The 16,120-nt window shown below is 38.8% G+C and overlaps 1 protein-coding gene across 1 annotated transcript; it reads right to left on the minus strand.

Moving 5' to 3' along the window:
* Positions 1 to 227: 227 nt before the first annotated feature.
* LOC148995696 (uncharacterized) lies at positions 228 to 2,706 on the minus strand. The gene is made up of 4 exons (XM_089121553.1): positions 2,478 to 2,706; positions 1,706 to 2,035; positions 1,194 to 1,511; positions 228 to 699 (listed from the first exon to the last, which is right to left on the minus strand). The coding sequence occupies exons 1-4, from the start codon at positions 2,527 to 2,529 to the stop codon at positions 548 to 550; spliced, it is 852 nt and encodes a 283-aa protein (XP_088977679.1). The 5' UTR covers positions 2,530 to 2,706; the 3' UTR covers positions 228 to 547.
* Positions 2,707 to 16,120: the final 13,414 nt, after the last annotated feature.

Here is a 16,120-nt window from a genome sequence, read left to right on the forward strand (position 1 = left end):
ACGTGCCACAGGTGTTATGAGGGGCCCAGTTGGAGTCTCCCCTTTTCACCCATAGCCATCAACCTTCTTCCTCTGCTACACCTGAGATGGCTTTGATGGTTTGGCCTCACACTCCCAATTCCTTAAACAGCCTGATGGTTGACTTGCCCATGGTACACTGCTGAAATATTTAAAATATACAAAACTTTTGTATTCCTCTGAATAAATCATGGAGAGACTCTTGAACCTCAGAGTGAGAAACTTTATTGATAAAGGCAAGAAAATACATGACAGATATACAGCAGTTTAAAGTGAGATCTGTGTGACTCTATTCTTTTTTTTGTATCTGAGAGAAATATCAACAATGAAGTGGCATTGTTAAAATTTGACACTGAAAGAGAGCACAAACTCAAATAATCATCAGTATTTATTATGAAAAAAAAAACACCAGAAGAACCTTTAAAGTTCAGCGATTTCGATACTGAAAAAGATTACCATATAAAGCCATTAATATATGTGACATACATTTATATATGCAAAATCAGTTTGTGAGAAATGACATCATCAATCATGCACCTGATGTGTGAATATGTGCTTGATCTCGTTTAGCTCTTCTGGATCTGATGTCATAAACCACAATGATGACGGTAGCCACGCCCACCAGAGCAGAGAGGACCAATCGGATCACAGTTTCAGTAGGACCACAGCAGTGGACAGAGTCTGAGGAATAAACACATCAAACTGACATCAGATCAGTCAATAAACACTAATATCAGCGCTGACATCAACTAATATTTATGAATACACAGAAATATGATCAAATCTAATCAACAATAATATATTTGGTTCCAAGTGAGATTTTTATACGGTCTGTCATCTCAAATTATAAACAATTCAATATGTAAATAGTATTTGTGTTTTTTGTGAAGTTTCCTCTGAGACAAAGAAATCATCCTGTAAAATCATCTATTTTAGAAGAGTCCCGAGACCCAAATATTCAGAGAACTCAGTATTATTTACAGAGAAAAGCTGTGATTCCTGTTAACTGTGAAGAAGTTGATGTTATACTAAAATGTTTTCCATTTGATGGTGATAAAAATCTTTTATATTTGATTTAATTATTATGATTGCCCGTTACTATATTATATTATAGTAAATATATATAAATAGTAAATAAGAATATTTGAAAGAGAAGAAAAATGATCTCTACTCACTATAGACAGAAACTCTGAATACTTTTGATGATAATCTTCCTCCTGAAACCATCACTAGTCTATAACGTCCTTCATCTTCAGTTGTGGTGTGTGAGATGGTCAGAGATCCAGTTTGTTTGTCCAGCTTCAGTCTGTCTCTGAATCTCCCATCAAGAACATCATCATATACAGCGAATCTGTCGAACGGTTCAAAGATTTCTGCTATTAAAGTTTTTCCATCTTCAAACCTCCACAGAATCGCATTATCCTTTATTTCAGTGAGATCAGAGTTTAGAGAGACTGAATCTCCCTCCATCACTGACACTGACTTCACTTCATCTGTCAAACACACAGAGAACAAACAGAAACAGGGTTTATCACAGATTAATACTGTTAAATCTCTTTATAATGGTTTACTAAATTGAATGCTTTAATTTACATTATAAATAAACAATATAAAATGCGAAAAACAAAATGGTGTGTGAATTCATTTAAATAAAAAAAAAAACAGGTGGAAACCATTTTGAACTCACCAATAACAGCAAGAATGAAAATCTGTCTCTCACTGTTGATCTGTAGTCTATATTCTCCAGTATCTTCATTTGTGGTGTTTGTGATGGTCAGAGATCCAGTTTGATTGTCCAGCTTCAGTCTGTCTCTGAATCTCCCATCAAGAACATCATCATATACAGTGAATCTGTCGGCCCGTTTATTGATTTCTGCTATTAAAGTGTTTTTATCATAGACTGTAAAGGGGTTTCCATCTTCAAACTTCCACTGAATCACATCATCATCCTTTATTTCAGTGAGACGAGACTTTAGAGAGACTGAATCTCCCTCAAACACTGACTCAGCAACCCCTCCTGAAGAACAGAGTTTTTCACAGATTAAATCTTTAAAATCTCTTGTTTTTGGTTTGATGAAGTTCACTAAAATACTTTTAATCATTTCAATGTGAAATTAGTATTCTGCAGCAGTGCAAAGATAAAAGATGATGAATGAAAAGAGAAATATATTTATATATTGAATAATAACTAAAAAATACACTTTTACTTTAATGTTTAACATCACACTAAAACTAAAACTGTTGATTACCTGAGCTTCATATTTATATTATTTTATTCAATCACTAATAACTGAGTTTAGAGCTGAATTGAAACTTGATCTGACAGTAAAATCACAGTTTAATTATTTCTATATGAGAATAACAGTGAATGTTGATCCTCCTCGACTAAACTAACCAGACATTTATTACATGTTACCAGAACAGAAACAACTGAAGTCATAAAAACACATTAAACTCACCAACCAGACGCCAGAAACACAAGCAGAGCAAAACAGGGAGAAACATCTTCATCAGTTTCAGTCCACAAATATGAAAAGACAAACTCTTCAAAACTGATAAAATGACAGACGTGCTGATGTGAAGCTGCTCTGTAGAGTAAAGTGAAGTGAAACTCTACAATCAGATAAAACATCTGTAAGTGTTAATGCATGTGACGTCAAACTCTATTTCGGATGATTATTTCACACTTTGAGCTCCTGTACGCCTCAACATCCTGTAAGTCAATGATGACATTCAATAACATGTTAAAAACATCTTAAAGCAACAGTTTGATCTTGTCTTGATTTCCTGAGAGTGTTTGTCTCTGCTCTCTCCTGTAACTCTCTTCAGGACGTTTTTTCTTCATTTCTGATCAAATGTCTGGATTGTTTCTCCTCTCAGACTGATCTCAGAGTTTCTCTAATTGTTCTCTAAAACGCCCACATAACTCAAACTAATGCTGTTGGGTATTTGAGCTTCATAAGCCTATTTATTTTACATTATTTTATTTAATTATCACTAATAACTGAGTTAAGAGCAAAATTCTATGACTAATAAAATGCCACAGTGACTGTGGGAAATGGGAAGACTCCTCTAGTGGTCATCGAGAGCACTTATTTAAGAAGTGGGACACTCACATTGACTCCATTGTAAAAAAGGCCCAGCAGAGACTGTACTTTCCCTCGCCAGCTGAAGAAGTTCAACTTCCCACAGGATCTGCTGATACAGCTCTACTCTGCCGACACTGAACGCATCCGCTGCACTTCTATAACTGTCTGGATCATCTCAGCTACCAAATCAGACCTCAGAAGACTACAGCGGATATAGTCCGGACTGCTGAGAGAATCACTGGCGCACCCCTCCCCAACTCTCCAAGAACTGAACTCATGAAGAGAGAGTAAAAGAGCTGACGTTTCGCCCCATGCCTTTTTGTCATATGACTGAGATCTGAGGATGTCCTTCAATGTACATCGTACTGTTCCCTCAATAGTGCCACCTACACTCTTAGAAGAAATGGTTCTATTTAGAACCAGAAATGGTTCCATCCCCCGCTTCATATATGGAACTCCAAAATGGTTCTATATAGAACCTTTTTTTTTTTTGGTAAAAGGTTCTATTGGCCAAATATGGAACCCCAGGGTTCTATATAGAACCCAGAGGAACCTTTTTTTAAGAGTGTATAGAACCTTTTAGGGGTTCCAAACACGTAGCGCTGATAGAACCTTTAAAGTTCTATATAGAACCTTTTCTTCTTAGAGTGTAGGGGGCGACTTCGGACTGGTCTGAGTTTTTCTGAAACTGCCAATTTACTGGGATTTTCACACACAACCATAAATACACATTATATACGCATTATAGTCCTTCACATCTATTGCAATCTTAAAATATCAAAATCGGCTGCTGGTGGAAGATCCTTTTCCTCTCTTTAAACTCTGGAAGTCTTCATAGCATTGTCCGACTCCGGGAATCAGACACAGTCTGTCAGTTTACTGTAAATCTAGAGTAAAAACACATCTCTTTGGCTTAGCAAACACATTATAGACTTCTATAACTCAATGTTAGGCTGCATAGTTTAGATCCGCCGAAAGGTTTACTGTAATCTACCGGATCCGGGCCGTATCCAGATCAGATGGTGGACCTGAGCCTAGACACGACCACAACGCATCCCTGAAGAGTCAGCAGAGATTGTGTGAACTAGACTCTCCCCTCATCGACACGACAGCCGACACTGATCCTCAACAAACTCGAGCTCCAGACCAGCGTGACTCCGATCTTCAACCAGATGAACTGGAGAATATTCTGAATGTTCTGATCCAATCTGACTTCTGGCCTATAATGTTGCCTGAATCATATTCATACACTGTTTGTTCATTGGCTGAGGAGAACTGGCCCCGACTGAGTCTGGTTTCTCACAAGGTTTTCTCCATTCTGTCACTGATGGATTTTGGTCTTTTTCACCATTGGCTATTTAATATTCAACAATATTATTGACACCATTATATGAGAACTGAACTTAGCTGGACAATGACATCATGGTTTTCTCCAAACTTTGCCGTATTATTTTCCTGTTATCTCTGTAAAGCTGATTTGAAACAGTCTGTACTGTAAAAAGCGCTATATAAATAAAGGTGACTTGACTTACAGAGAATGGTCTGAAAAAGAGAAAATATCCTGATAGTTCACTCCGAATATCATGATTTGTTCAGTGATTTGAATAAAGTGTCTCAACATGTCCGTTTATTTTCTCTGAACACTTCAACATGTGCTTTTATTCTTCATTACTCGTTGCACAGTGTATTCGTCACATAACACTGAACACAGCGTCATCTAGTGGCTTTCTTGAGTAACAATCACTGGATCTGAGTGAATAACTCCTGATAACATGTGAGTTCAGGGTCAGTGGTGGAATGTAACGAAGTACAAATACTTCGTTACTTTACTTAAGTACATTTTTCACGTATCTTTACTTTACTTAAGTACAATAAATAGTGCCTACTTTTTACTTTTACTTCGTTACATTTTGCAGCAATTATTATACTTTCTACTCCACTACATTTCTACAACTTCTGTTACATTTTCGTTACATTTTCTGATCAGTTTTTCCCCTGCCAAAACGTAATCTGACCGTCGAGCCCGTTCTCATCCTAAAGCGCCATATCGGACGCTTTTGCAAAAGCGTAAATATCCAACGCACATGGCACCCTTTAACGTGAAATGAGACGCAGATATATTTGGGCAGATGGCGCCCCCTAGTGGTCTAACCCTTACACCAGTGACGTTTGGTTGCCATAGATACAGTATATCAACCCGGCAGTATATCAACAGCACGGCCGGTCACACTAAATGCGTCTCACACGCAGTGTGTTTATCGTGCAACTCATACGCGAAAATTTGTTTTTACGTGCATAGGAAACACACCGTGTGTAATATATGTTTGGTTTGGTTAGGATTATGGCAAGCCAAGAGGTTCAGAATTACACCATAAATGAATCGCGTTTACTGCCAAACATATTAACATATAGTAAGGATAAGCATGATATTGCCTAATTGCAAGCTTGTTTCAGAAATGGTGACGTTTTTTTCCATCATTATTGAACATCATTATAGGAGTAGGCTATTAGGTTGAATGAGTTAGAATTAAATGTTTTATTAATCATTAGAAAATAGACATTAAGATAATAAATTGTTATGCAAGTACTTTTACTTTTAATACTTAAAGTACATTTAAAATAAAGTACTTTTTACTTTTTACTTAAGTATGGTTGTCATTGTGTTACTTCTACTTTTACTAAAGTAAATATTTATCTGGGTATTTGTACTTTTACTTAAGTACTGAGATTCAGTACTTCCTCCACCACTGTTCAGGGTGAGCCACTAGATGGAGGAGTTGCTCCTCAGACGAGACCACAGAGACAAATCACACTAGCGATTTAAAGACTTTATCATTCCCTGTCGGAGGAAATGGAGGATCGATATGTTGTGTTTATGTATTTCACTGTGATCTCAAAGTATATTATAATGTGTCCCAAATCAGTATTTTCTCAGGTGGAAGTTGTTTGTTTATTATTGTAGATAGAAAAACAGTAGTCCGTATTGTTAAATAATATTTAAATCTACAGTCTTTAGCTTTTTTTGTGTGTGTTAAAAATTATCCAAAATACATATTTGAGAAAATACACAACCAGCCAGTGTTCAAAATTATCTGCTTGCCATAGCTCGATTCAAGCGGTGAGGTTGTAATAGTGTTTTTAATTCCACTGGTACTGGTGGAAACACACACATCTGTACACATAAAGAAGAGTCTCGGCTGGTAAGGCTGTATTGCGTGTGACAATGTTGGAGGTGAAGATGTTTATTTTCTGTCAGGGGCGTATATAGCTCTCCTCAAACACTGTGTTCATTCGCACTGTGCAGTTTCGAGGGTGTTGATAAAGTCGATGGGGAGGCTGCAGACCTGGAGCCGGCAGTTTTACGCCCCTGTTCCTGATGTTTCCAGTAGGGGGAGAAGGATATATGGCGAAATAACGCTTAACGTCGCTGGAAAAAAACACATTACAGTTTTTTTTCGATTGCTAAACCACAGTGGAGCACAACTGGAGCTACATGTGCAAAACTCTAACTCCAGTCTGCACAGCTGCAGTTCATGTGGACCAAACTCTAGATCGTTTTTCATTGCTTGAACACAGTTTTCAAAACTCTACACACTTATCCCATGACTTTAACCACAACCTGCACAACACTGTGGATTTACAGCACTTTGTTCAAATGCTAACACACTGCTGTCAAAACTGTGAACCACTTGTTCAAAACAGAATAAATTTCAGCCTTGTGCCTTTCACACACTGCTGACTTTCAAACAATTTCAGCTGAAAGGATGAAAACTTGTGGCCTAATACTTGAGAGAGGCAGCAGGGTTCTCAAGTCTCACGCATTGGCCGTGAGACACACTCATTTCGACCGGTTCACACGCTCACACGGCACACTGTGTATTTCTCACGCTGAAAAGGCAATGCCAACCAAGTTGTCCTGGCTGAAAGCTTTCTAACGTTGTATACGAGGCGCAGGCAAACAAAGTGAAGTTTCCTGCCGCCAGCGCGTATCTCCGCCAGATTGCGTTCGTTACTAGGCAACATATATGCGCGCTGCGTGCACCACTGATCGATACATGACATGTCATTCAGTAGCGCGAACACACGGAAATGGACGGAACATCCTCGGTATCCTAGGTAACCAACAACATCGCGCGAACACATGTGTCGTGATGGAGAAGAAGGTAAGTTGGAAGAAGCTCGTCTAACATTTTTGGGCTAGAACATTTAATATGTAGCCCATCACATTATTATTGATGCAGTCAAAAACTCTACAACTACTTTGCAACCAGGCTCAGTTTGGCTATCTTACGTTATCTGAAACTAAGAGAAATGTTAGTGGGTATGGAAAGGAATGAAGATTTATTGATTTTATTTTAAATTATATTATACTGTAATATTAATAGTCTTTCTAGTTACATTAAGGATGTATTACAGATTGCTCTGGGTAATATTTAATCATTGTCATAATGTTGCATTTGTATTTTTCAAAGATGTCAGGAAAAAAGCAGAAAGATATTTTGTCATTTTAGGCACCAAAGGGTAAGCCCCCTAAAAAGGTTGCCAGATTAGAGGAGGAGACAGTGGAAGAGGTGGTGCACTCTAATCTGTCCATTTCTTCTCAATGTCCCACCACACAATAAATCATTCGTCTAGAAGACGCATTCAAAAATCAAAATGCAATTTTTAAAGATTTGTTTGAAACTGTTTGGAGCAATTTGTTATATTTTTGGTTAGCTATATTTGTAATACTGCATTAAAGAGTATTTGATGTGATGAATTGCTCTGTCATTTATCAGATTTACTAATTGTTATAATTTTAATTTGTTCTGGTTAATTATGAACAATGGGTAAAATTGGGGGCGGGGATGGGTGGGGCGTGGCTTCATTATGGCTCCTCCCCTTACCGCGTGTGATCTCACTCCAAGCTTTTGCTCAAACTTGAGAACCCTGAGAGGCAGTAACCCTGCCTCTCTCAAGCATTAGGCCACAAGTTTTCATCCTATTACAGTATGTACTTTTAGTTTCTACCTTTTTTTCTCATTACCGTAATTCTGTAAATTACTACAGACTATTGAAGCAAACTGCTAATTTTCAATTGTTATGATCTAAAAATGTAAAAATATCAAATGAAAGAATGTCACTGTTTTCTTTGAAGAAAATATTACTTTGAATGAAGTGTGAAATTGTTGAAACTGCAAAGATGAAAAGTTTGGATTTTCTGTATTGGTGTTTGATGCTAGTGTTTTTCCTCTCAGTGTGTTCTGAGTGACGGTGTGTGTGTTATCTCAGTGAGGGTTGTGCATAGTGTTGTGCACACTGAGCCTGTTTTGAGCCGTGTGTTAAGAGTTGTGCTCAGGTGACTGTTGGTAATGCAGACTGTAGTTAGAGTTTTGCACATTTAGCTCCAGTTGTGATCACTGTCGTTTAACAATCGAATAATGCATTTATGTTTGTATGTATTATAAGACAAAATATTAGAGTGAGTGTGCAGTTTGAATCTTTATTTAGAGATATTTGTATTCAAATACATACATACATACATGCCTATTATAAATGTGTTTTTTGTACACATCATAAACTGTAATTAACACATTTCCAATGTCCACTGTAATGCTCCAGAAACCACGTGGAGTAGGCTATGCTTAAATGCAAGGAGTAAACTGGGTCTTACCAGTAGATGCCATGTCACGCAAGGTAAAGACAGACAAGATAAAAATAAAAATTAAATGAATTTTAAAAGTGAGTGAGACAGAGCAGATAAAGAGAAGACTAGGGCAGCTTTTAAACCTATATGTGGTTAAGTTTGCTAAGTTTGAGCCAGACAGAACATCAACCTGGCCAGTAGTAGCCAACTTTTATTGTCTCTCGATATAATAGACTTTATTACAGTTTTTTACCTTCTCTTTGTTACTATTTTCAGAACCTTGATGTCATTTTTCAACACTCTAGACACAAAACTCACAACCAATGATCAAAATGCACATTTTAAAAACTCTAACCCTTTTCTCAATTGCTTGGATACAATACACATAAAACTTAGATCATTTGTTCATTCAACAAAAATCACCTGTTCAATATGACACAACTGAACATCACAGTACGACTATTTCAAAAGGCAATTCACACATTACATTTCAAATGAGTGTCTATATTCATTTCCTTACAATGATCTAACTATCAAATGATACAACTGCTCAAAATGATCAGTAACTGTTGCGTTACTCTTAATGCATGACACACAATCTTCCATGTTTACAGTAAATCATGAAAGTTTCAAGGTTTTGCATCAATATATCACACACTTTGTTGAATGATCCCACTATGTGTGTATTCTCTCTACTACTGCAGTGCTTTTACAGAGATGTGTTTACTGTACATGTAGTGCCATAATGAAACCTGTATCACCTATTTTGTTCTACAACATTTAATGATTGTACGAAAAATGACAGTGAAACTATCGGTTGCTTGTGTGTGGGTGATAGTTTTGTTTAGGCCTATTTCACAGTAAATTTGTTTTTTGAACCAATGATTGTGCAAGTGCAAGATTTCTTTAAAGATGTGAATGCACTATGCAATGTTTTGAACATTAGACAGCCTGTGTTACAAGTGATAACCGTTTTGAGTTTTGTGTCTAGAGTTTTGAAAAATGACATCAAGGTTCTGAAAATAGTAGCAAAGTGATTGTAAAAAACTGTAAATTATAGACCTATCTTTTGAATTGATATTGAATCTTAGCTTTCGTTTAGAAATAATCAATATTGTATCATTACAATTCAATCAACAATAATAACTTTAGCAGATTATTTAAAATACCTCAATTCATGTCGCTTCGATCTGTAATGAAATAGGACTAGGCTCATATAACGTCATTAGTGTAATCTCCCCCTACTGGACGCATCAGGAACAACAGGGGCTTAAAACTGTCAGGGGCTTAAAACCATAGACATCATATAGGTAGACGCCCTATCGACCGCTACTACCTATTGGCACGGACGAGAATTGGAGCCGCCATCTTAAACCGGTCATCCGCTCCGCTCAGGTGAAATGAGCTGTCAGCGCATTAAATTAATCATATCTCACTGAATACTTAACTGATTTTCACGCGGTTTTTTTGCTGCAAAGGTCATTCATGTAGCTATGATACAGGACACATGGTTCGGCGTATTTTAATATCCATTGTAGGTTAACAGTAATATAATATTCTGATATAAGATATAAAGTGACCAGACACAATATATGTGATGAAGGATATAGTGTATTTTATAAATCACACACTATAAATATAATAAAGAAGCAGAAACAGATACTAGCAGTAAAGTAAGATATTTTAATAAGTTGAAGAAACAGTTTATGATTGACACACGCACATACATACACACGAACAGACACACACTCTCTTTCTCGCTGTCTCGCTGTCTCTCTCTCTCTCTCTCTCTCTCACTCTCTCTCACTCTCTCTCTCTCTCTCTCTCTCTCTCTCTCTCGCTCTCTCTCTCTCTCTCACACACACACACACACACACACTTTCACACACACAGAACGCAGCCACCTGTAATAAAAATTGAGAAGAAGCTTTTCAGCGTGTTTGCATCAGTAACGTTAATTTCTAAAAATTAAATTCGGACAACATTAAGGCTATACCTTATTTTATTGTATGTGGATGTAGGAGGGGAAAATGTCGAGACTAAGCCATATTCGGATTAACTTTACAAGGGTAGATGCAGGGCCGGCTTTGCCGACAGGCGACACAGGCGGCCGCCTGGGGCGCCATCTGCTGGACGGGGCGCAAATTGCAGAATTGAAAAAAAAAAGTTAATTAAATGTATATCGTATGATGAAAGCTGCACACACGCTGTACACTTTTACTGTGCATTGTCCACACACTGCTTGTTTTTGTACATTTCTTTTACAAGATTATACAATCCTAAAAAAACGACTGAGTCACTCTGACAAGCAGCTGTCAAACTCACGCGCGTTGCTCAGAAACCGGGAGTGGCGCGAAAACATCTGACAGCAGGTTTTAGCGCTTTAGTTTCCTCGGTGTGTTCCACGCGGTTCCGTGCCGTCGGCTCAAAATAGTCCTCGTCGGCGTTGTTTTGCCCGATTCGACATGTTGACAAGGGGATGCCCGCGTATATTCAAAACGGTAAGCATGCGCTGCTTTGTTTACGTTATGTGTAACGTTATCTGCGGCGGCAGCGTCAGTTTTCCTTTTTGAATGACGAATATAGAGTAATATATCTGCAGAAATAGACAGTTGGCTCATTGCACGCAAACGCAGAACGCACATTCTAGCTGACAGTCGCCTGTTCTCTTTCAGTCATGGTTCAAGTGCAGCTTTTTACCCCGACGACAGGGGACGAGAGGTGACATCGGCTTTCATCAGCACTAGTTCGTCGGCATTATACCTTCAATTGGTCTTCGTTTTTTGTACAACAAATATACATTTTTAATCATACAAATATTATATTTTTTTGTTTACTTCTCATCTATTCATTAATGCAGTGTTTTTGGAGATATAAATTTTTATCCATTTACCACAAAATTCCTCAACTACACCATTAGCTTGCATATGAAATATTATTTTTTATGATACATTGCATTAATGCTGTAGTGCTAGGCCTTCATTTCTGTGTAAAAATTTTCAGATTTATGCCGGATATATATATATATATATATATATATAAAATATATAGGTTTTTTTTTTTTTTTTGGGGGGGGGGGGGGGGGGGCACTCTCGCCTTGGGCACCAAATAACCTAGAGCCGGTGTTGGGTAGATGGAGTAAGTTAATGTAATTTTACCACAGGACTTCTGTAATATCAATAGCCAAATCGCATGTGGTAAGATATAGGTTATCAATAAAACCAGAAGTTGGAGAGGTAACTCAAAACTCAATTTGCGCATCGCTGTCATGCGTGTATATTACGTTGCTTCCTGATGTGCGCAAACACAAATAACCTATACAACAGGGCAGTTGAATGCTTATCTGACAACCTAGAAGCTCTTGTAATTATTACTTTAACAGTTACCCCACCTCTCCATGCCGGGTGAACACCGGCTGATGCAGTAAACAGAATTTCACAACGATTTCAGTACAGTCATAGCAAATATCCTTGCTCCTTCTCGATTATCTGGTAATATTCTATTCACAAAATACAACCAATAGTACGGTAATGTTAAGACTTACTTGTGAAAAGCTCTATTTTCGGTGGTCCGGCGATTAGAACAGGAAAATGCTCCACAGTGTTCTGGCATCTTTATCTGCTGCCACGCAACGAGACTAGGAATTCGACCGGTTCAAGATGGCGGCCGGATTTCTCGTTTTCCAGCGGCCAATAGGGTATCTAGTCTCTATCATAGACTGTAAAAAATATGGACGTAGTGTCCGTGACGTCACCCATGGGTTTCTGAAGAGCGTTTTTGAAGACTAAAGTGGGCGGGGCCGGCCGTCGCCATCTTGGCAGTGCGTCACCTCTCGTCACTACCGGATAAATTAAAATGGGCAAAGAGGCGGGACGCTGTTAAATGTATTGCACCCTTATACATTGTATTACGGTACCCGACTACCCGTATTGTTCTATTTGAAGGTATACGGTTATGTATGTGATGACGTTACGTTCTTCTTTACGTCTCATGCTTCTGATTTGAGAAAAACATGTGAACTGATCGTTGATGTTCAAGTGATGCTTGCTAATAAAATCCTGCAAGAGGATAAACAGCACTTAACGTTTCGTTTGTTTTTCCTGAACAAGAGTGAGGGTGAATGCGCACTCGGATGCTCAACAGGTTATGGGCCCAGGAACGGAAACAAATGAGCGTGAGTAAAGACAGACGCGACGTATTACGCGTTCTATGAAGCTAAAGAAGCAGCTAAATAAAGTGTCCTAGGAAGGAAAATCGGAGGGAAAATGGCAAACAGAGCGGTAGGAATCCTAGCAAATCAATCTTTGTTTGATGGATCCGAAGATAAATATGATCTTTGGGAAACGAGATTCTTAAGTTGTTTACACACTCTAAAGTTAAAAGAGACCATTTTGCATGAGCCCACTGGTGCTGACGCGGAACAGCTAGCCGAAGACAGACGGAAGAATGCTGATTGTTATGCTGAACTTGTAAGACTGATAGATGATAAAAGCCTATCACTGATAAGACATGAAGCTGCTGACGATGGCAGGAAAGCCCTTAAAATACTGAAAGAGCATTATTCGGGGAAAAGCAAGCCACGGATAATAAATATGTACACATCGTTAACTCAACTGCACATGGCGGACAACGAGAGTGTTACTGACTACTTAATAAGAGCAGAAAACATCATCACAGCACTGAGAGATGCAGGAGAAGCCATGAGTGATGGATTAACCATAGCAATGATTCTCCGTGGATTACCAGATATTTTCAAACCGCTAGCCGTCCACATAACACAGAATGAGGACGACGTTACGTTCACAGATTTTAAGAGAAGACTGCGAATCTACGAAGAGGCGGAGAAAATGAAAGGAACTGAATCCAAAGATAATGTGATGAAGACACAGACGAGACAAGGAAAAGCTCCACTCAGGTACCACACAAAAGAAAGAAAAGAGGAAGACACTAATGTGACGTGTTACAAATGTGGAATAAAGGGACACAGAGCGAGAAAGTGTTACAAGAGAGTGTGGTGCAGTCATTGTAAAAATAGTACACACGCGGAGTTCCTGTGCAAGAAAAAGGGTAACCAAGATGGCGTCAGAAAGGTGACAGACGAATATGTTAATGACCAAGATCATCTCTTCAAAGCTGAACACTCAGAATATGAAAAACCACAGAACAAAGTGAAGATGAAAGGCATCATGGTAGACGCAGGAGCGACGTCACACATTGTGAGCGACATCACAAAATTCAGAAGTTTTGATAGCTCATTTCAACCAGAGACTCATTCAGTAGAATTAGCCGACGGTACTAAGTGCAGTGGAATGGCGCAACAAAGAGGAACTGCAGTGATTTATCTCATAGATGATGCTGGAAAGCAGCACACTGCACAGCTACGGGACGCACTATACATGCCTTCATACCCACATGACATTTTCTCGGTAGCTAGAGCAACAAATGGAAGAGCAACAGTCATTTTCAAAAGGGGAGACAGCCACTTGATTACCAAAGACGGAAGCAGGTTTGATATACATGAAAGTGGAAACTTGTACTATTTACCAACACTAGAAGAGGGCGTTGACCAGTGCAAAGTGTGTCATGATTTACAAACCTGGCATGAAATTTTGGGACATTGTAATCATGAAGATGTACTAAAGCTACAAGGTGTAGTAAGAGGCATGGAGATAAAAGGAAACAAAATGAGACCGGAACAGTTATGTGAAGTGTGTACAAAAGGAAAATTCACGCAGACCAGAAACCGGGAGCCAGACAGAAAAGCAAAGAAACCTCTGGAACTGATTCACACGGATCTGGCCGGCCCCATGCCAACACCGAGCAAAGAAGGACACAGATATGTACAGTCGTTTACAGATGACTATTCGGGTACAATGTTCGTGTACTTCCTGAAAACTAAAGGTGACACAATACAAGCTACTGAGAAGTTTTTAGCTGACATTGCACCTTTTGGAGAAACCAAGTGTATCCGTTCAGATAACGGCACTGAATTCATGAGTCGAGATTTCCAATCGCTGTTGACAAGGAGTAAGATCAGACATGAAACATCTGCACCTTATTCGCCACATCAGAATGGCACAGCGGAGAGAGGATGGAGAACACTTTTTGATATGAGCAGATGCTTGCTGATAGAGAGCGAATTGCCAGATGAGTTGTGGAACTACGCAATGCAAACATCAGCCTATGTGAGAAATAGGTGTTACAGCAGACGTACAAAGAAAACACCATATGAGTTATTCACAGGGAAAAAGCCAGATGTTTCGAAAATGCAGAAATTTGGATCAATATGTTTTGCTTACAAACAAGAGAAGAGCAAACTGGACTCAAGATGCGAACAAGGTGTTTTTATAGGCTACGACAAGAACAGCCCCGCCTATCTTGTATACTACCCTAACACCGCAAAAGTTCAAAAACACAGATTGGTGAAGTTCACGACACAGACAACCAGTGAAAGAGAAAAACAAACATCTGAGACACACACAAGGTATGAAAACTTGGTTTCAAATACCTTCAGCAGTGAAATCAGTGCCGCCGATAATGTGGAGGATGAACCAGATCATGGTGGTCAGAGTGATGTTTCAGAGACTTTACCCGAACAGGATGCTCCCAATCAGTCAGGTAGAGCAACAGAATCCGAGACCAGAAAGAATCCCCCAAGAACCAAGAAGAAGCCAGCTTACCTTCAAGATTTTGAAACGGAGGATGCTGAAGACAAATTGCAAACATGCATAGATTTTTGCTACAGGGCAGTATGTGATATACCTCAAACCTACCAGGACGCCGTAACATCAACAAAATCCAAGCAATGGAAGGATGCTATGGACAAAGAAATGCGATCATTGAAAGAGAACAAGACCTTCACACTCACCAAACTACCACCAGGAAAACAACCAGTCGGAGGAAGATGGGTCTACGCACTTAAGAGAGACATTGACGGATCTGAAAAGTACAAGGCAAGATTTGTGGCGAAAGGATACAGTCAGAAACAAGGGACTGACTATGATGAGACATTCTCCCCAACAGCTGACATGACAAGTGTGAGAATAGTTTTGCAGAAAGCAGCACAAGAAAACCTAATCCTGCACCAAATGGATGTCGAGACAGCTTACTTGCATGCCCCTATAGATCATGAAATCTATATGGAACAACCTGAGGGTTATGAGCAAAAATCTGAAAAAGATGGAAAATTAGTATGCATGCTAAAGAAATCTCTCTATGGCCTCAAGCAATCTGGTAGGAACTGGAACGCTTTGTTGCATATATGTTTGACTGAGAACGGTTTCACACAGAACCCAGCTGACAATTGCGTGTACACTAAAGAAAAGACAGATGAGAAAGTAATCCTGATAGTATGGGTGGATGATTTAATCCTAGCTGCTAACAGTGA

The sequence above is a fragment of the Pimephales promelas genome, chromosome 2 (genome assembly GCF_988280905.1).
Source record: "Pimephales promelas chromosome 2, fPimPro1.hap1.1, whole genome shotgun sequence".
Classification (NCBI taxonomy): Eukaryota; Metazoa; Chordata; class Actinopteri; order Cypriniformes; family Leuciscidae; genus Pimephales; species Pimephales promelas.

Coding starts and splice junctions, on each gene's coding strand:
- LOC148995696 (XM_089121553.1), bottom strand. CDS start 2,529: ATGAAGATGTTTCTCCCTGTTTTGCTCTGCTTGTGTTTCTGGCGTCTG. Junction 2,036..2,477: donor GTGTTTCTGGCGTCTGGTTG/GTGAGTTTAATG, acceptor TCTGTTCTTCAG/GAGGGGTTGCTGAGTCAGTG. Junction 700..1,193: donor ATTCAGAGTTTCTGTCTATA/GTGAGTAGAGAT, acceptor TTTATTCCTCAG/ACTCTGTCCACTGCTGTGGT.